This window comes from Miniopterus natalensis, chromosome 1, assembly GCF_054644295.1.
Source record: "Miniopterus natalensis isolate mMinNat1 chromosome 1, mMinNat1.hap1, whole genome shotgun sequence".
NCBI lineage: Eukaryota > Metazoa > Chordata > Mammalia > Chiroptera > Miniopteridae > Miniopterus > Miniopterus natalensis.
This window is the reverse complement of record NC_142081.1, coordinates 16,155,974-16,178,334: the sequence shown is the minus strand read 5'-3', so window position 1 is coordinate 16,178,334 and position 22,361 is coordinate 16,155,974. Positions and strand designations below refer to the sequence as shown.

Below are 22,361 nucleotides of genomic sequence, written 5' to 3'. Positions count from 1 at the left end.
ATTGTTTTTGCACCCATCTCCTTCAATAAACTGCTTATTTCAGAAACCCACAAAATATATTTAGAATTATCTTTAACTTTGCTACGTAAGTTATTTAAACTTTTTTTTGAAGACTCAAATTCAACACTGTTAAGATCATTTCATCAATTACCATGCAGATCTATATACTCCGAGGTTACACAGGTGTGTGAGGAGGTTTTCTCTACACGTACACAGGCTCCCCCCAGACTGCTGCTCTCGCGCTGGGGTGATGTCAGTAAAGAAAATACTCTATCACGGGTTACTGATGTAGTTCGAGGACAACTGCTCATAATCTAAATCCAGGCAATTCACAGTAGTGTTCTAATGGATCTTTCTGTTCTCATTTCCCTCACAGCCATCTTTCTTTTACCAACTATCACTTTTCTGTTATTTGACTCTTGTTAATAAGAAGACAAAACTACTTCTATATTTTTATATTCTTAAAATGTTGATAATGTCAGAAAAAGCTCGATAAATTCAATCTCTTTAGCAAAGACTGAAAATTTCATTATCCAACTCGCTGTCCCATGTGAGACAGTTAGCATGCCATGTCTAATCTCCCTTTGAAGTGAAACTCAGAATGATGAACTCACCTGGACCTTAGAGATCAGCCAGTTCAACCACCTGCTGTTTCAGAAACTTCTTCTTTTACATTTCTGATAGAAGGCGATCCAACCCCTACATGACCAGCTCAAGTTTCAAGGAACAGAACACTTGACAAAACTGTAAAATCTCATTAGTCTAAGTGCTATAGTCAAGAGTTAAAGTAATTAATTGAATCCTCCACCCCTGCTAAATTTTCTAACACTCCAGGTAAAGGTCCCTGTTCTTTTATTTAACTAGGTTTCAGATACGGAACCATCCTCTGCATGTGATGCAAGACCCTAAACCCTAAGAGTTAAGTAAGCTTTTCCATTCTGGACTTACAGAATTGCAATTTCATTTATTCACTCACTCAACAAATTTCTATGGCAGACTACCATGGTAAGACATTCTTCTGGGCAAAGGGACAGAATGAATGAGACAGATGAAGCCCCTGCCCTCACAGAGCCAAAAGATATCTCCATTAAATTGGATTTGTTTTATTTGTGGCTTGAGAATATTCATTGGTATACTAATTGTGACACCCAATAAATTAGCTCTTTCTCTCCCAGCTTCATGTTTCAGAAACAGCTCTAGCCATGAAACTGGCTGATATTAACCCAACCATCCTGGCTGACTGGAGGCATATAGATTAACAAGGGCAGATGAGAATTTTTAGGTACTATCCTGGCTACTCCCTGGGCTTCCAGTGAATTCGAAGGGAGCAATAATTCTGCAACAAAATCTACCACATTTCTAGAGAACCAGAGGTAAGACAAGGTATTCTGGAGACTGCTTAGAAATGTGGAAGATACAGATAGTCTGACTTCAATGTTTCAGGGTGAATGGACACAGATACCTGGGTCTTGGGGATATAAGGACCTTCTTTGTGGGGATAGACACAGAAGCTGACCAAACCGGTTTGTACAATCCAAGAAGAGAGAGATCCTAGACCGAGGCCGAAATTGAATTAGAGAATAAACCGAACACTTAATCTTACAAATGAGAAAACCAAAGTTCAGTCAGACTAAGTAACTTGACTAAATTCAAAGAGCCCACAACCTATAACCTGAGTCCTCTGACTCCCTGGCTAGTAAAATGCTAGAAAGGTATTTTAAAACTGGGGTTTAGAAAGCCAGTGTGAAAAACTCAGAAAAGCTATCAGCAGGTGCAGCGGGAACCAGCGCAGGGCTAAGGCAGGAGGAATAGCGCAGAAATATTTCTGAATGAGCCTCAGCATTAGGGAAAATATGGCATGTCAGCGAACTCAAAATAAGCCACAAGAGGAGGAAAAACCCCGCCTGGCCCCTGTGGCTAGTGGATTCACCATCGTCCCAGGCACCAAGAGGGCGCTGTTTTGATACCAGTCAGGGCACAGGCCTGGGTTGCAGGCTCAGTGCCCAGCAGGGGGCGTGCAGGAGGCAGCTGATCAGTGTTTCTCTCTCTGTCCCTCTCCATTCCTCTCTCTAAAAATCAATTTAAAAAAAATATTTTTTTAAAAAAAAGAGGGAAAAAACCCAAGCATGCACAGTCTCCTAAACTTTTGGGGGCTATCCGTCTACACGGGAGACCTACCCTATGTACACATAAAACCTGTTCTTGGCAAATTTTAATTAGTAAGTATTCTAATTATGTAAGTATCCTAAGTATACAAGCACATGCAGTTCCACTGTCAAGACGGGAAAGGTTTTATGGGGCCTCCATTTCGGGACAGGAAAGGCTTTTATTATTGACATTTTTTTCTAAAGGAAATAAAAAATTATACTGCTCAGAATCTCATCTCACACACACACGCACACACACACACACTGCTGACTGGCTTGATCATGAACCTGTAACTCAAAGGATAAGAAATACTCCCCTAATTCTATATTTGTGTTTCAGCTCACTCTTCATTAACTCAGAACATTCACTTTCCCAAAGGCTGTGAAGATTATAAGGAGACATGATCTTAATGGAAACAGAGTAAGTTCAATAAGACTAGAGCATGTCCACAATGTTATCTCTTTCGTAAAAGCTTATGAGATTCTTTCAATGTCTTAAGAGTTCCAGAAAAGCGGCTTTATTCCCACTATGGTTATTACATGAAATGAAAACAATTCTTCACACACCTTAACAGAAACATAAAGCACACTCACCCAACTAAATAAATCATTCATTTACAAAGTTAATGTTTTTCCTGTACAGAAAACTACCTTGAATAACTGAGTGTGGCAATACTGCAGCCCCAAGGCCATCTTTAATAAGAGGTAGAGAGAGATCAAATAATACGGGGCGGGGCAAAAGGAGGTCTGCAGTTGTTCTTATGGAAAAAATGCAATAATTAATAAATAACATAACAATAGACGCTGTGCTTCAAGTACTCACAACTGTAAGCCGACTTTTACCCCACCCTGTATTAGGGGCTGAAATAAAAACCAGCACAGCGTAATCCAGTTATTGGAAGCATGGCTTGCTGAAACTCCAGGCCTACACACACCACCTAAAAAGTTCTGAGAAAGAGTATCTCTGTAACAGAATATAACTGTGTGCCTAAGCCTTAAATCCAGGACACTAGCATTACAAGGCAAATAATGAAACTATCCCGAACAAAAATTGAATCTGTCTGGAAGCCATTTATCTGGCTCTCTAAAGAAGGGTCACATTACTTATGCCAACAGAGTTGACGCGGCTGTAAGGAAGTAAAGATACAATATGAAACACCAACAAAAGCAGAAACAGCAGCACTACTCAACGAGAAGGATCTGCTATGAGTGTTATAGGAGATTTAAAAAGAGTTTAATCTGGAAAATTACCACACTGCAGTTCAAACTGTCTTGCAAAACAGCCAAAATAAATAAATAACACCTTAAGTGCTGGTCACATTATAACTACTTTTTTCAAACTTATTTCTTAAAATTAGATGATTTTATATGATGATACATTTCTGAAATTGAAAGTACCGCTACCTACTAAACACTTACATTGGTATCAAAAATAAACAAAAAAACAAAAGTAACAACAATCTAAAATCTACAGTTCTGACCAATCTGAAAAAGTCTCCGTGGATTTGACCGATGCACATCCCTTACCCTCCGTGAACCCAACACTACTCAGGAATCAAGAGGACCAGGAAAGTCATGAGACTGAATTTGTTACAAAAGCCCAATAATACACACCTCCTTTCTCACCCACATGGACGCTGTAACAAGATGAATACCTGGGCTCTTAGGGGGGCTGGGCGCCCCTCTGTGCCCGGCTGGCGCTCTATATGAGCTTCTGCTACACCATTTACTACTTACTATGTGTGCCTTTCATATAGGCCCCCTAACCAGACTGAGTTCCTCTAGGTTAAAAATCTTATCCTTCATTTAAACATCTCAGCACCTAGTAGAGTGTCTTACACATAGCAGGCAGTCAATACATTTTCTGGAAAATAGATATTCTTTTATGTTCCTTTCATTCCACAAATATTTTTTGAGTGGATTCTCTATGTGCCAAGCATAATAGATCTCAACTATAAAAAAATTTAAAAACACACACACATACACAAAAAAAACAGAATCTCTGAACTCAAATATCTTTCTGCATTTCAATAAGTTGGTTGTTGCAATAAATCAATTAGCAAACTCATTGAGGGCAATCATCCTTTCAGAAGCAGATTGCTGTGACTGTCAAGGCAGGCGGATGTCACAAAAGTGAGAGTGTTGCCAGGGGTGAGGGGTAATCAGGTGCAGGAGAGATGCTGAGGCTAAAACCAAGCAGACCTGCTGATGAACTGAGTACTGGTCCGGGTGGGAGAGAATGAGGTTGTTCTTTACAGGTATTTAGTGAGCGAAGGACATTGTAAGTACTAAGAGAAGGTTGGTTTCCTAAAATAAAACTGCTACTGCTTTGTGGGTTAGATACACTCTTCGTCTTCTGAAAGCAGATGCTTTGCACTGTTTCCTTTGCAGAAGAGAACAATGTTACCATCAATAGAATGTGAAGAGTAGGGCTGAGAGCACGAGTAAAATCGCAGAGCTAACAGACCGTAAAGACAGAGTGAGAACACCGCGTATGACTGTGACGCATGTTAAAGCTTTGATGTGAAAGGCTTTCCAATCTATAACCTACCTGGTATTAGGCAGGCGTAGAAAAGTTATCCATTAGACAGAAACAAAAAGTGGAAATTCAAATTTAAACTTCTAACCCCATTTAAATAAGTTATTTTTGCATCAGGCTTTTTAGTATCATTTTCTAAGAGAATATTGAGCAATACAGAGATCATTGGCAGCACAATCAAAAAGGTGTTAGGATAGGTATTGGATACATTCCTAAAAATTAATATTTAAAGTTGGAAACAAAAATATCTCTAAAGGTTACTTTATGCATTTATTAAGTTTTAGGACCGTTTTATAATTATTACATATTTCTATCAAGTCAAATGCCTGGAAACAGAAATAACATTATTTCAAATCAGCCACATTTGATGCATTTCTATTTCTGAAACAAAATATGGACAAGGAAACAAACAATGAGAGTTTCAAATTATGCATTTGGAACGAACATTGTTTAATTTTCAAAAGAAAAAGGACTGTATCATTCATCTTCAGAGAAAGGTTGATAAGCAGATGCATCTTTAAAAACCTTCAGCATTTCTCCACCCCTCTTTTACCTTAAGCGTGCATTTACTCTTATGAAACATGATGGAAACGTTTAAAAACAAAGCTCCAAATAATGCAACTCATGCAGCTATCAACCAGGCACTTGGTGAGGTAAGGGCTCTCAATCAATGGCAGGCCTCTCAATCAAGTTCAAGCTGGAGACATAAAGACCCAACTTGAAGTTCACTCCTTAAATTCACATAAAATCAACCTCTTTGGTTGTCAGTGGTTGGTAGAGAAGTCATTGCCAAAGGAACAGAGTCTGAAAATGGCTTTTTCACAACTGTTTCATTTTAGAAAACAGAGACCAAATGTCCTTCTGTACACCTTTACTTCTTGCCCCGCCCGCGGCCGCAGCTGCGTGTGTAACCGCCCAGGCCCCCGCTCCCCCCACCCTGCAGCCCCTTGACCTTCGCATTCTAAACGTGTTTCTCACTGTCTGCCACAGCGTTGCATACACGGTAAGCACTCCGACGGTTCAGTCAATTCTCTGTAAAAGTCAAGGACTACTCTGGACTTAATGACTACAAGTGGTTCAATTAAAAATGCTTTGTAAATGACAAACACAAAATTTATAAGTTTACCTTTAATTGGAACATTTTACTATTTTCACTATTGTTTTTTAAGATGACAGAAATCTGACAGGAAATTACTTATAACATCCTAATTAGTGTTTATTTAGAGTATTCAACTTAAATTTCCCTCCTAATTAATCTGTGATAGCTATAACTTTATTCTACTCACACAATTTAAAATATTCAAAGCACCAAAGAAACAGTACAGTCTGTCTAAAAAATGGCCTAAAGTGTAAATATAAAAGTAAATGTTAGAAATCAGCAGCTCATTTGCTTTCTTCTTTCTTTTTCTTACGAAATGAATTTGAAATCAGAATTCTGCCTTCTACTATCAAAGAGTTTTTAGAAAAAGTGTGGAACTGTGATTTTGCAAAGTAGTAAACATATTACAGAATAGACATATGACAATCATATATAGTTTTCCACATCATGAAAAATGGGAGTTCTAAACAGAGGGTCAAATTAGAACTGAAACACAGAATTAAGCAACACTGATTCATTTTTTCCTGTCACAGATATCTTTTATGTGGCAATATCAGGTTTTAATTAGAATTTTCTAACAAAATCATTGATGACTCCTTTTCCATAATTTGTGTCAAGCTAAAAAAAAATCAAAGAGTATACGGTAATCTGTTGAATATAATAACCCTAAATTTAAATTCAACATTAAGAGGGCAATGAAAAGACACAAATGTGAGTCATTTTACTGGCAGCAAATAAAGGGCAAAAATAAAAAGAATTTGTGTTCACATCCTGTTTCCACCACAAGCTATGCAATGTCCTGCAAGTTACAATATACTCTCAACCTCAGTCTCCACCTTCTGTAAAAATGGGAATTATAATTACACTTGCAAATAGAGAATTACAATGATCACTTTTCAAAGATCCACATTTTGTACAAGAAAACTATTTCCTAAGTGTTTTTATCCAACATAGCCATAGCCTTAAAATATGATGCTAGGTACCACTTCTCAAATGATTTTAAACAAAGAATTCCATGGGAAGGAACCAAAGTACATTTCTATGAATCCTAATGAATTCAGCACCTAAGTTCTTATGAACTGCTATAGCTTGGATGTCACAATTTATGGTGTTAAGGTATCTCCTAATTGTTTCATGGTAGTTACTGTCATATCCTGAAAGCACTGATAACAGAAAATAAGGTCCTCTAAACAGAATTAAGTATAACTATGGAAAAAAAGGAAGTATTACATGAGATAGCTAAGCATCACAGATAACCTTCATCATCTATACACTGGTCAGAAATGGTTCTTAATAGACTCTGATACAATGAAAAAAATAAAATTGGTAAACTGGAGTCCCTTTTCCATTTCTACCAACGGACAAGTGGGAGGAAGTTGGGCAAGTCAATTAACTCTTGGGGCCAAAATTAACTCATCTATAAACGAAGATGTTGAGAGTAGGAATTGTTTAAAGTCCTTCTACACTTTAGAAGTACACCAATGACAAATGTTTTGGGAAATAAAACCTTTGTACAACAGTTCAGTGCAACCCCATAAACTTTGAGACAATGCTTGTTAAAAATAAAAGCTAACAAATAGATTTGGGGAGAGGGTGGACAAAAAACAGAAAGTACTGAATAATCTTTCTACATTGCCATGGCTAGCTGTAACTACAAGGTATGTGTGCCCACGTAACAGCATCTCCTGTAGCAGAGGAAGTTCTACATGCATATGGTTGTGACTACTGGTGGACTGAAGGAGAAAAGTGAAGTGAGCAGAGCAGATATCCAGCCTCTGGCTTCCTCCAGAGTTGGGTCTCTAGTGACAAGGAGCTTATGCTCATAATTCTGCTTAGAATTAAAACAGTAAAAATACAAATGAGAGTTCCAAATATGGAAAGTACGGACTCATATAGAATAAAAATTACATAAGCCCAGCCAGAGTGGTTCAGTTGGCTGAGTGCTGTCCTTGCACCAAAGGGTTGCCGGTTCGATGCCCAGCCGGGCGCACACCTGGACTGTGGGCTCAGTCCCCAGACCGGGAGCGTCGGGGGCAACCAGTCGATGCTTCTCTCTCACATGGGTGTCTCTCTCTTCCTCTCCTCTCCTCTCTCCCTCTCTCTAAGCAGGTCTTCGGGTGAGGATTAAAAAAATTACTTGATCTATAACTTTAAAGTAGAAAAAAACACAAATAATGTCGTCAACAACAAAAATGCAGCAGCATTTACCAGATAAAATACTGGGGGGCAAATAAACTTGATTTTGAAAAATGTTCAATGACATGTAAATTCAGAGCACACTGCTGTGCACAGGGCATGTTCCCGAGTGGGCTCTGTGTACCTGCGTGTGTAGAAATGAACCTCGAAAAGAATTTCACCAGAGTGTAAATTTTTTAAAAGTTAGGCGGTGATGTTACATGTGAGTTTCTATATCTTCCTAAAAAATATCCTGCATTTTTCACAATGAAATTCTACTGTTTTGTCATTTTTAAGTGTTCCATTTTAAAGACAAAAATCTTCTTAAACCTATCATTTCAGAATTTATACAAATGAACATTCAATAAAATGATATTGTTTCATTAATATTTGAAAATAAATGTGTTATTATGTTTGCATTGGACTTAGGAAAACAATTTCATGTCTATCATTTTCTTTATACCATGTTTCTCATTAATTATAAATATATCTGCCCAAAATGCTGTATATATTTTTCATAAAACATCCATACTTATAAAAAGTAAGAACCAAGAAAATATAGAGAGTATAAACAGAATACTTTACTGAATAATGTTTTCTTAATTTTAGCACCAGCTTTGTCTAAAATATTATGTAAACATGTTCAAAATTAAATCAATCTTTCAATACTTATATGATAAAATCACTTGGAAAGCTCTAGAAAGATGGCTAGTATCATTAATAAGCTGATACCTGTGTTAATGAAGTTTTTTAATTATATCACATGTGGGTCTGTATAGATAAGACATTTAAAACCTTTACCATGTAAATCTCGATGACTTGCTGAGCAAAAATGATTTCATTATACACTAACTCTTTCAATGATTCACAGATTCCAGTAAAACCAATAAAAATATATTTCTCATATAATAAAGAGCATTATGAGTTTTGAGGTAAATGCCAGAAGAATAAAAAGTTTAATATTAATACGATCCTTTTAGAACAAAAGAAGAAACCAACTATTTTCCTTTAAAATTTTAAGCAAAAGGTATAATAAATTTTAATGATACTATAAATGGGATAAAATTCTATCTGTATCGTTTCACAAGAGCTTTTCCCTGCTAAGAAGCTCATAATAAAGTCTTAACTGCATATGTAAAAAGTCTGTGGGTTGCATAATACTTGTTCCCTTTGTCATGTAAAATTGAAAAATAAAACATTTGATGCTAAAGTGAAATCAGATGTTGGAAAAAATGTATTTTATTACCACATATCACCACTGAATACATGAGGAAAATATGCTAAAGTTAGTTATTCTGTGCATATATTTGAACAGCATCTTCTACTACTGATTAAGGTTGCTGGTACTAATGCTGCATATGAATTCTGATGCAGTTTTAACACTTCTTAGCTTACCAAATAAAAGCACAACAAGAAACAAAGACCTAAACCAAAGTACAGAGTCAAAATAGTAGCAAGATTAAAAAACGGGACGTGTGTGTTAGTGGCATAAGTAGCATCCTGTGTTAGGGATGGGCCTGCAAGACTATGGCTTTGTTAAGTAAACAAGAAAGGCTTCCCTTTTGACTACAGAGACATCCCATTACAAATCCCTTCAATCCATAAGGCCTCACTTGTCAAGTACATTGCACTGCTTAAATAGTAATCTTTGGGCTACAAGTCATATGGCCTTTTTTCACTGAAAATGTATTTTTATCTTGCGTTCTTATTTTTATTTCTCAGTCACACACACACGCACACACACACACAAGGGGTGTGTGTGTGTGTGTGTGTGTGTGCGTGTGTGTGTATCACTGTTGATATATATACAATGGAGACATATCTCCTTATCTACTTATATACATTTATATGTATGTGTGTATATACACAGAGACCTCTTTATCCACAATTTACTTATAAATTACTTACTGTGTATCTGGCTCTATATCTGATGTCTCAGGTGTAGATAAACAACCAACATTTGGTTCCTGTCCTCAAAAGCAAATGTAAAACTGCCCACTTGCTTGGTTTAACATATGTGGCTTTAGTATCACTTGCTGACAGAACTCTTTTCAGATGATTACCTCCTTTGTAGACCATCTGTCTCAAGTGATTCAACAAGGTCTGACTTACCTTCCAATAAGCATAGTTCTGCAGTAATTCTGACTCCAGTTCTCTGGCTCTTAACACATTATTACCTAACACATTATTAGAGGGACCAAAGGCAGTCAATCAATACTTACTGATTGGCTGATCGCTTGGTTGAGCCATTAATTGGCATATATTTGGAAACAATAACAAAATAATGCAGCTAATAGTTGATAGCTTACTAGATATCAGATACTCTGCCAAGCACTTCATACACATTTTCACCTTTAATTCTATAATAGATATATTATTATTCCTGTTTTATGGGTGGTAAAAGTAAGACGTTAATTTTTAAGCAACTTGCCTACAGCCACACAGCTAGAAAATGATTTACACTCACAATTCTGCCCATAGCCACTATTGCTATACTACCTCTCAAAGAGAAAGGCCCTATCTATAAACGGCTTGACTCAATATTTGATGCCTAGCTAACTATACTAAGTAACGGGTGAACACAAACAGCTAAGTAAATCATAAGTACAAAACAATCATGTATACAAAAAGTAAATATTAAAGGTAAGTAAGCATATAAACTATATATATTTATGTGTGTATGTGTATCTTTAAGATTATTCAGCATTACAGACTTCAGAGACATCTTTTCTCTACACTCACACCTATCATTGGAACTCAACTATATAGTTTTCACAACTGAAAGGGATTTTGTTTTTAATGATCCCACGCTAAGTGTTCAATCGCACATCTTTATCTTATCTGTATCCTAGCCTCAGCATTCAGCAAAATGCCTGCCACATACTAGATGCTCAATACACAGCAACAGAATACAATCATTAACTCTTGGAACTCTATGGGGAACGTTCCATTTATATGTTATAATGCATATATGCCTGAAACATAACAAACAGAGCCAGTGAAGAAACATTTATTTTAAGCAGAATAAGGTAAACTTTACATTTTCAACATATCAAAATTTTCACCACTATTTCTTAAACGCAAAAAAAAAAAGTAAGTATAAAACTTGTTAATATACCTTCTGGCTAAAATTTTAATTATGAAAAAGTTGGAAAATTTTGCATTATCTCCACAGCAACTACACCCTGGCAACAGATACATTAAGTATGTGTGAACATGAGACATAATCAAAACAAAGCATGACTTAAGTAAATTGCAGTGGTTGTCAAGATTGTAGGCCTAAATTTAGCAACTGAGCTCATTTAATCATAAATCACAAACTAATTGATACTTGATTTTAAGTTACTAGAAAGCTAATACACATAGCATATGATGAGCAATTAGCTATTATATATTTTATTTGGAGCCTCAGTTTCCTCATAGGTTAGAGGATTGATAAAATCTAAGCCAAAGAGTTGTGAGAATTAAGTACACATATTAAACCAGTTGACATATGGGGGGCGATAAGGGAATATCTGTAATACTTTCAACAATAAAGATAAATTTTTTAAAAAATCAGTTGACATAAATGCCTCACATATAATAGGTCCTCAACAAACTGTAATTCTTTTCTCTGCTACCTTGCCTCTAAACTCCTGCTTTAAGATCCAGAAGAAATTCAAAATCCAATGTATTAGAAGATTACTGGTTGACTGAAAGAATAAAAATCTCAGCATTCTAATAAACTTCTATCATTTTTTTCAGGCACCAGTACAACTTTCTTATGAAAGGCTGCAATGCGCATTTATCAATACATAAAATATGTTCTAGAAGAAGTTCAAATAAGTCTTTTAAATTAGAATTCATTCACATTTTTACCTTTTCTTCTAGATGGTCCTTCAAACTCTGATATTTTAGCTTCAGTTTTTGGTTCTCGTTTTCATTCTGGGCTAATTCCTCTGTGAGCCTGTCACACTGCAACCTCAGCTTCTCCAGCTGACAAAGATGGGCTCTCACCATATTCTTATCTTCTAAGCTCTCTGCCTGGGAAAGAGAAGGAGAAAAGAGAAAGTCCACTGGCCACAGCCAAACTGCACACCAAGCAGATTACACATCCCATCAGCGGCTGTCTCCAGGGCCCGTCCCCACACAGGACACGGGCAAGGCCCTTTGCATGCGTCCAGTTACTGCTCAGCACTCCCTGGGCTCTGCTACGGGAGAGGTACTGTGCTGAGTGCTGATAGCGACAGGCGAGAACAGAGAAAAAGAGACGGATGCCACAATCAGTTTCTACAGCGATGAATGAGAGGTGCTTAATAAAGGTGTAGGTGGGGTACTGCGACAGCCCAAAGGGCACCAGCTCCACTGGGAGGGGGAGGAGTGATTAGACAAGTGTCCCGAAAGGAAAGTACTGTGAGCTATTACTGACTGACGGGTTTTCTCACTTATAAGAGGAGCTGGACAGCATTAGTATTCAACCTGAACCTCCTGATTTCGGTGAAAGAACTGTGCGCTTTTCGTACAATGTAATTACTGCTACCACTCCTGTGGGGCTAAAATGATCATAAATTGTAGCAGCCAAAAAACTACAAATAACTGAATATGAAAAAGAATTTACCAGTGATTATTTCATTATGAACCCTGTAATAATGTACCTAGTTTTTCATCTTTAATTGAAATATAACCAGAATCAGCTTTTAAAAATTAGGAATAATATATTCCAGGTATGGAACTCAATAATCATGTGCCATGGATGTGAACTTAGAGACTTTAAAATAACAAGGTAACCACTGTATGTCATGCACTTGCTTTAAGACCTTTGGTGTAGTTTTTCCTCATTTCGCCCTCACAGCAACCTGACCAGGACATACTATCAGTGCCTCCTTTTTGGATATTAAAGCACAGAGATGCCAATATCTTGCCCATGGGCAGTAGTGATTAAATGCAGAGCCAGGATTTGAACCCAAGAATTCTCTCCAATATCCATGCTTTCAACTACTCTGCCACACTGCTTTTCAACAGGTACATACACCACAAGGTTTTAAAAACCAGCTGGGCGCAACTTGCAAAGTTAACTGGCCACACCTACCAGTTAATAGCCTGTAAGCAACTACATATAATCTGTTTATATGTTTTAGTGCCTAAAATATATGTTTCTTTTCTTTTTATAAGTTTATTATATGTTTTAATCAGGTATATAGGAACACAATTACTGAAAGCAATTGCCTAAAAGAAAGAAGTTTTGTGAGTTTTATACAAAATCTGTATTTTAATCATCCCACAAATTCACCTAAAACTTGATGCCACTTAGAATTAACAAAGGAATTCATTTTTTATGAAGAATCGTGTATTCATAACCCAAAAATAAACTTACAAAATAAAATCTCTCATCAGAAAAAGGTGGTCAATTATGACTTTAAGTTGCAGTAGAATGCTTCTGCATTTCTTTATGTCTTATCAAAAGTGTCCATATAGCCCCGCCGGCATAGCTCAGCAGTTGAGCATCAACCTATGAACCAGGAGGTAATGGTTCGATTCCTGGCCAGGGCACATGCACAGGTTGAGGGCTCAATCCCCAGTAGGGGGATTGCAAGAGGCAGCCAATCAATGACTCTCTCTCATCACTGATGTTTCCAGCCCTCTCCTCTCCATTCCTCTCTCCGAAATCATCAAAAACATATTAAAAAAATATTTTTTTAAAGCATCCATATAGAAGGTTCCCCTAAAGCCAGGGTGTGCTAGAGCTGGCTCATAGAGACCCTCAAGAACCAACTGTGCTCATCTCTTTCCAACTCTGTCCCTCTCCTGTGATGTCTTGTGTGATAACTTGAAATCAGCCAACAGGGGTATTTACACCACTGAACTTGGAAAATGCTACAAATCAGGGTTCCTCCCCACCATCAGAGAGCCTATCTTAAAACATTTACCAGCACACCGATGCCTACATTTGACTAAGAACTAGCTTCTTGTTGTGGTTTTATTATTACATTTACATTTCATTTTATGGTTTGTAAACTGATGTCACATTCACAAAAACCCTGTGATAAAGACATTACTGTTCTCATTTTATTGATTAAGTGCAAAAAGTTTAAGTATCTTGACCAAGATCATATGGCCAGCAAATGAAAAAAGTATAGACTTCCAATCCTTGGTCTTTTAATTCCAATAAAGAGCTCTACAAAATTATTTTTGTTGAAATCATAATGAATCGATAGCCCAATATCTTTCAAATATTAATAGCAGCTATAGTATTTCATTAAAATATTGTATATTTAATTTTAAAATAAGCATGAGAAGGATAGTTCTAGATGGAGAAAAACTGTAATTTGTGCAGTGGGAAAATATGGATAACATATCAGAACTTATTAGACTCAGGAAAGTAATAAATTAAGGTGAAGCTGAAAGATAACGAAACATAACATTTATAGAGCTACTGTCCAAAGCACTCTTGTTCATAATTCAGTATATTAAATATTCTGTGATGTCCATTGTTATCAACTCCTTTTAATTAATATAAGTAAGTAAAAAATGTAAGATTATATTAATGAAATAGCATGAGGTGAAGGTTGTTCCTTACGGGTAACTTACTCAGTTTAAAAGCAAAATGCTAGGCTCTCACAATCTCTGGTTCTTCTTTTAAGCTTTTGTGTTCCTTTTGTACCATGTTAAAGAGTAGCTGCAGAACCCCTCCTAAATCTCAGTCTTCCAAATTAAAAAAAAAAAAAAATGTCTAACAGTTTCAGGAGACCTACAGAATACTTCTAAATTATATATTCTTTTCATACAGTTAATTCCAAAGCTTATTGTCGTCTCACTACATGAACACAGAGTACTTCCTAAAGGAAAGATGAGGAAATCAATTTTCCCACATTACAGGGAGAAATGCAAGCCAGAAAGACCACAGAGCAATTCAGGAACTAATCTTCTGACTTCCAGCTTTTTAAATATTCGACCCAACATCAACTGAATATCTTCAGTATGTCTCAAACATTGTTAGACACTGTAAGGAGACACAAAAATGGCTAAGACACACTGCCTGCCCCTCTGGAGACTTATGAACACACAGCAAACCATAATATGAGGCAGCCTAAATATGCTTGCTATTCTAAAAGGACCAACAAAGAGCTATGGAAACACAGAGGATCGGGAGATTCATCCCAACTTCAGTGAAAGAAAATTAATTGGCCCTTGAGGAATCCCTTGACGCAGCATTGGGGGAAAGGACAATCCTGGAAAGAACCATTTCTCAAGCCATAACCTACCAAATCACTACATACTTGTCCTCAAGCAAAAACCCCGCCTTCCTTGAGATTCACACTATTTCTCATCAACTCTCCTTTTCTTGCTCTTAACAGCTGACTGACCAGTCATCCTTTTTGGCATGTGATTAATGCCTTCACAATAGCATCATAAATACCCAAATATCTATCCAACAAACTAACATCAAAGTTATCTGACATGTTGTATTCCAACCACCTTCACTGACATTCCACAACAGCAACCAATTAATTGCATTATCACACCTTGGCAATGAGCTCTGAAAATCTAAACTCTAACATAAGAATTCCTGACCAGGTTAAGCAAGGGATGGTGGTAGATTCTTAACCTGCCACTCTCATTGCTTTGCCCACCATACTTCTTCAATGTTAGCCACATGGGCACATTAAACTCTCCCTGCTGGCCTCAGGCAGCTTCTCCCAGCCTTCACAGCAGTTTAGGTCTTCACCACTCACAAATTACTCACTGCCCTGCTGCTCTGCTCTGCTTCAGGGGAGGAAAGCAACTGGTCAAGATTCACATCAATAACCCCAGGCTCTCTCTTGGCTTCCTCAGGCTTACTGGTTTCTTTCAAAACCTTCATAGGAACATATACCCTGCCTCCTGTTGAATGTATCTACTCTGTTTCTGATCCAACCTCCTCTTGTATCTTCACGGACCTCCTCTGCCAACCCCTGACAAACAGAATGAGCAGTCTTTCAGTTCTTCTTTCAGCCTGTCTGCCACACTTGACACTCTTGACTACACCCTTCTTAAAATGTCCCGCCTGGTTTCCAAGACACCATTCTCTTCCGGTTCTCTTCCTGCCTCACACGGCCCTGCACTTTTATCTGCCAAGCCTCTTCCTCACTGCTTCCCTTAAACCTGATGCCCAGGGTCTGCACCCTCCTCTTTCTCCCTGCTTGACCTTATTCAAGTCCCGTGATTTCAACGGCCACCAGTGGGTTACTGGCTGCAAATATTTAACTTGAATTTCAACTTCCTCCTCAACATCTGACCCATTATGCACTAAACTGTTCTACCTGGACTTTTATGGTTAGGCTTAAGTTTCCTTCATCCTAACTCAACATACCAAACAACTGGATTTGGCATTTCTCTCCAAATCTGCTGTTATGTCCATATTATCTATCATGACAAACAGCCTTGTTATCCAAGCCTATACCTAGTCATCCTTTAATAAACTTTTTCCAGTACAGCAGTGTAGTTAAGAAAAAGGCACTTGACTACCTGGGTTCAGATCCAGACTCAAGTACTTTCCAGCTGTAAGACCTTAGGCAAGTTACTTACTCATGTCTCAATTTACTCAACAGAGATAAAATAATATCATGTAAGCTGCAGGGATAATGTTAGCATTAAATGATTAACACATGTAAAGTTCTTACAGTAACGACTGTGACAAACTAAGAGCTAAAAATTGTCTTCTACTACTACGATTGTCACAGCCAATCAACCAACATAGAATCCATCCTGTGTTTCTTTAGGGTCAGCTCTTCTTCATATCGGATTCTACTTTCGGTCATGTCCTCATCTACTCTGAAGGACTATTATGCCATATTTAACCAACACTAACATACTTTTTAACATTTTACCACTTCTGACTTGGGATGTTGTCTTACAGTTAATAGCATGTCATGTTTTCAGAGGCAGTATATATTTTTTTAGTAGCATCTTACAACTAATGGTATTTTTGGCTCAATGAAATATAGTAAAGGCCTCTTACCTGTTCTCCCAGACTCCATTCCACTCTGCCCACCCCAGTGCACGGCCCCAAGTCCACTACTGCCAGTAGGCTATATAGGACTGGGGAAGAATTCACAAAATAACAGAAAGCGTTCCACAAGTAACTGTGTCAGTATCATTTCATCTTTCATCATAAGCATTTTTATGGTTGTTGCATTTCAAGGAATTTGGAAAAAAATTATAATTAACTTTTTGAAGGTTTATCCATTTATTCACTTATTCAAGATATTAACAATGTTCCAGGAACTCTTCTAGGTACTTGGGATATAGCTGTAAACTAAACAGACTTGAATCCCAGTCCTCATGGAGGGCTCATTCTAATAAAGATTGATTAAAAAATAAATAATATGGAGTCTGTATGATGGTAAGCACCATGGAGGGGGAAAATGAAGCAGAGAGAAGGGGTAGATTTATCATACTCCTGACAATCATGTTATGAAACTATTCCCCTGCATGGTGATAATGCTAATACCATTAGACTTGGAAACATTTCCCCAAATGCAAGATCTCAACTATGCATTTACCCAGGCAACTTGGATTTGGAAAAGAAAGGGTAAATCTCAAAAGCATTGGGTTTACACAGCCCATAAGCTGATCCACTTTAGTTACCAAACTAATAAGGGCTGTGGTTATAGCTTCTATGGCCTTGATAAGTCTTTGCCTTTTATATTTTAGGAGGTCGTAAATGTTGAATGAGGGCACATTTCAGGCCCACAACTTACTGCCACCTCTGCCTCTCCTGAACTCCCAAAATAGCTAACAGTTCTTTTTAAAAGGCTTCAGTGCTCTGAAATAGGGGCTCCCAGGTGGCTGCTATAACTCATTTCAACCTGGCTGAACAGGCATGAATAAGCCTCTTTACTGTGAGTTTTAGCCTCCCTCCAGTGCTTGGGAATACAGGATGATCTCTAAAAGTTTACGCTGTATTAACTTCATGAGCCACCAGAAGAATTCCTTCAGTATCATCAGGATAATTCAGCGCAGGTACCTTCAGTGTCCTAATATGATTCTCGGCTTCACTCTTTTCTTTCTTGAAGTGCTTCATCAGCTCCTGGATATTTTGTTCGTGTTTGGTTTTCACACTCTGCAGTGATGATGTGAGATCTTCCAGCTCCCTCTGGTGAACATCTCGTTCTAGTTTTAACTGTGTAATGACTGTAGCTGTTTCTTCATCTCTAGAGTCCGCCTGTGTCTTGAGGTCAGAAAAGTTCTTAAGCGCCTCCTTCCTGGCTCTCTGTTCCTCGGCCAACTTATTAGCTAGATCTGCCCGGATGGCACTCAAGTTCTTGATGGCCTCTTGCATCTCCAGGAGTTGAGCTTTGTCCCTGGCCTGGCTCTTCTTCAGCTCTGTAATTTCTTCCTCTAGGCGAGCTTTCTCAACTTTCAGCTGGCTTTGAAACTTACTCTGCTTTTGCAGTTCAGTTTCTAGTCTATGGATGGTGTCCAGGGAATCCTTGACTTCTAGCTCGAGGTCAGCTTGATGCGCCCTAACATCACTTAGTTTCTGCTCCTTACAGTGAAGCTGCTCCTCCTGAAGGGCACGCTTGGTGACAACATCGTTCAGCTCCTTTCCAAGATTCTCTACTTGTTGTAATGCTGCGCCCAGCTGGCTTTTCAATTCACCCTTTTCTTTTAGGATCTATCAGGTTACAAATAAAAAAAAAATTTTAAATTATTACAAAATTTACCATAGACACTGCCAGAAAACAAAATAAAATTTCATCTACAAAGAGAAAAAAAAAGTCTTTGAATATTTTTGATTTTTTAAGGAACAATATTTTTAGCCTAGAAAAGGAAACATACAATTACCCTGAAGTAGCACCACACTGGAATAGGTTTCAGATTGTCATCACCAAAACGCATCAATCCTTGATCACACAAAATTATTTAAATCTAAAATAAAACTGATCAAAAGAATGGGGAAAGAAAAAGACTCCTATTATAATTTGCCAGAGGTTGAAATAACATGTACAGTTTACTGAAAATAACAATGTTTTGCATTTCCATGCCATGTTTTTAAAAAGGAGAAACCTCAAAACAGGTATGGAAGATAATACAAGGAAGCACAGAGACACAATCTAAGGAAGGTGATGGTATACTCAGCCAGTATTAATAAAATAATGTCAGCAGTGACAAGAAACAAAACAGTATGTAACTGGAAGTCTTGAAGCTCCATAAAAGTAGAAATGAGATGAATTTAAGATTAGGAGAGGTGGGAAGGGACTCAAGGGAAAAGTCAAGGGACCAGACAGCCATCACCATCTGCCAGGCTCTTCAGGGGGTTAGGGTTTACAAGTGAGGGACAGAGACCAAGAACTAACCCCCTAATACTCACCAGTCATCAATGCAAATAAAAAAGCCAGCAGCTAAGGAAGCAGAAATGCCACAAACACCCCCCAACACCGGCACCAGGTACAATCTCTTACCTGCTTACGGGTGCCCACCAGGGCTTAAACCAAGAAAAAAGTTAAGATTCTCATTTCGAATTTGAAATATGAGTTAAAAATGAAAATACTATTACTGGAAAGGGGACCTGGCCCTGAGTGGGCCAGCCTCGGGCCCACTGGTAGTGTGTGAGTTCTTGATCTTGTGCAGAAAAAATTTCACAGCACGAGTCCAGGTGAATTTTAGAGGACGTTTATTAAAGCTGGGGACAGTGAAACAAGGAAGGGCCTCGGATAACAGGAGAGGGACTAGGTGGAATGAGCCTAGGCTGGGCTGCTTTGGCTTGCTCGGAAGTCAGAGGAAAGGGGTCCTTGGGTATCAGTTCAGGGGGTTTGCCCTGGACTAACTGCTGCTGCCCCTTGCTGCCCTGGTTGCAAGCCTCTGTGGGGTTTCTTAAGTTTAGGGGATGCAAGCCTGTGGGGAAAGAGGAGGGAGATGCGGAGGGGAAAGGTGAGGATGTGCTCAGGGGAGGGAGAGCAATAGCAAGGACCTTAGTTTTGAGGGGTTTTAAAGGCTGGGCATTTAGGGGAGGTCTTAGGCGAGGACCTCAATAGAACATTCATCAGTTTTACACTTATGTGCCAAGTGAAATTCATTCCCTTAACTTCATCTGTCCTTGGGTGTGGCTGGCAAATGGCACTAATTAGACTTCCGCTATCTGTCTCCTGAGTAGGGTGATTTAAGCTATTTACCTGGAGAAACGTCCTTGGTTTAGGGAAGATAGGATTTACTCGATGGCTGCCAACTGCTTGGCATCTGGATTTACTGGATGGCTGTGAACTGCTGTTTAACTACTTGTCTCGGTTTCCCTACCCACTTGCCAAGGAATTTTCCCGGCTTCTTACTCTCCTGCCTCAATACTTGCAGGACATTTCCACACTTCACATTTAACTCAACAGTATGAAACAGTTCATGATAAAATGTAATGAGTCAATTGCTCAAAAAAAAAGTTTCCACAAATCCCTCTCAGTTCAAACAGGGAGAAACAGCAGGAAGCTGACACTAGAAACAATGAAAGGAGGTGGGTGGGTGATCATGCAGCTGTGCTCTGAACAGAGAGAACTGAATTTGCTTCTCAGTCCAGTAATAAGCAGTTCTACGGCCTTAAGGAAATTATTTATCTTTATAAAGATAACAGTAGTTATATAATAGGGAAAGGAGAAACAAAAAGTGGGGGTGGGATTTAAGTTTAAGGAGAAACCAGGATTTCAGAGAGATATAAATGCAAGAGTGTGATCAAAACTGTGAAGAGAGGGGATAACTGATAAATCAGTGTCCCAGGATTGCAAAGAATGGAACACAGATAAATGATTTCACTTTGGAAAGATTGTAAGGCAGGAAAAATGGCTAGAAATACAGATAAGCCTAAGGGTAGAAGTATTATTCTTCTATTGCAGTGTAAAAAATTCCAACAAATTTAGTGGCAGAAAACAATATCCATTTATTACCTCACTGTTTCCATAGGTCAGAATTCCAGGCAAGGTATTCTGCTGGGAATCTCCTGAGGCTAAAATCAGGGTGTCAGCTGACCTAGCCCCTATCTGGAGGCTTTGGGGAAGAATCCACTTCCCAGTTCATTTGTGTTGTTGGCAAATTTTAGTTCTGTGAACTTGAGTCCCTGTTGCCTTCCTAGCTTTGGGCCAAGGGTTGTTCTGACCTCTAAAGGACACCTGCACTCCTTGGCTCATGGTCTCTTCTGTCTCTGACGCCAGCAACACCACAATAAATCTTTCTCATAGTTTTGCATCCTTCTAACTTCCCCTTCTCCCAACAGATAGAAAATTGTATCTGCTTTTAATGGCTCCTGTGATTAGATTAGGCCCATCCAGATAATCTCCTTATCTCAAGGACAACTGTGCCATCTAACATAACATAATCATGGGAGTGATATGTCACAGGTTCCAGGAATTAGAGTGAGACATATTTGGGAGGTCACCATACTTACCACCCTAGAGAAGACAAGAACTGTTAGAATCAAGTCTTTTTTTTTTTTTTAATTAAAGTCTAAAGTTTTATTTTCTGTTTGGTTTTTTTTAAAATACAGTTTCTATTGATTTCAGAGGGAGGAAGGGAGAGGGAGAGAGATAGAAACATCAATGATGAGAAAGGGTCATTGATCGGCTGCCTCCTGCACACCCCCTGCTGGGGAGAGAGCCCGAAACCCAGGCATGTGCCCTGACTGGGAATCAAAACATGATCTCCTGGATCATAGGTTGATGCTCAACCACTGAGCCACACTGGTCAGGCTAGAATTAAGTCTTGGCTGCAAGGATACTAATGCCCAGCAGAGAAAACGGGGAGAAGGCTTAAAAATAGTGATTAATTTTTAGAACAAGTAACATAGCTCCCTGGCCATGAGTTAAGAGACTTCCATGCAACCCTGAAGGTAAAAACCATATTTTCAAGATGATGCTCAAACGGGTTAAATGTCTTTGACTTAAAATACTATCATGTCTTCCTAAAGTTGGTTTAAACAGCAAGGACATTTATTTTTCCCACATAGCAGGAAAATCAGAACTTGGGTGGCTCAGGAAGAGTCCTTCAGAGTGCAGGCTCTGCTACTCTACAGTTCTGCAATTCTGTAGGTTTTACCCACTCACATCACATCAACTCATGACAAAGGCGACAGTCACAGACTATGTTGGTCAAGTTTGGAATGTCTTTGGCAACACAGATACTAAAAACTTAGTAAGTTCTGTCCATTTGTTTTTGGTGAATTACTTGCCTAGTAGCCACAACCCAAGATTTTGTCTAGACATTGTCTCTGAGTCTGAAAATGTCAGTATCTTAACCACTACCTCAATATCCTAGACACTCCCAGGAGCCCTCAGTGGAACAGCCTTTATCTTGAGGGAACTCAAAACAAAGAACTTGGGGCTCCTTTGTGTGGCCAGGAATGCTTAAGTAGAAGTACTTGAAAAGGGCCTGAGATCTCTGTCTTGTTTTTTTTACCTCCCTC

General features: G+C 38.4%; 1 protein-coding gene across 5 annotated transcripts in view; it reads right to left on the bottom strand.

The window, feature by feature from the left end:
* Positions 1-22,361, bottom strand: part of CEP128 (centrosomal protein 128) — a 291,713-nt gene that overhangs the window by 170,311 nt on the left and 99,041 nt on the right. For all 5 annotated transcript variants that reach the window (XM_016220106.2, XM_016220114.2, XM_087818763.1 and 2 more), the window contains 2 exons: positions 17,946-18,596; positions 11,819-11,983 (listed from right to left, as the gene is read on the bottom strand). In XM_016220106.2, the coding sequence (XP_016075592.2) occupies positions 11,819-11,983; positions 17,946-18,596 (816 nt within the window). The remainder of the gene's footprint in view (positions 1-11,818; positions 11,984-17,945; positions 18,597-22,361) is intronic.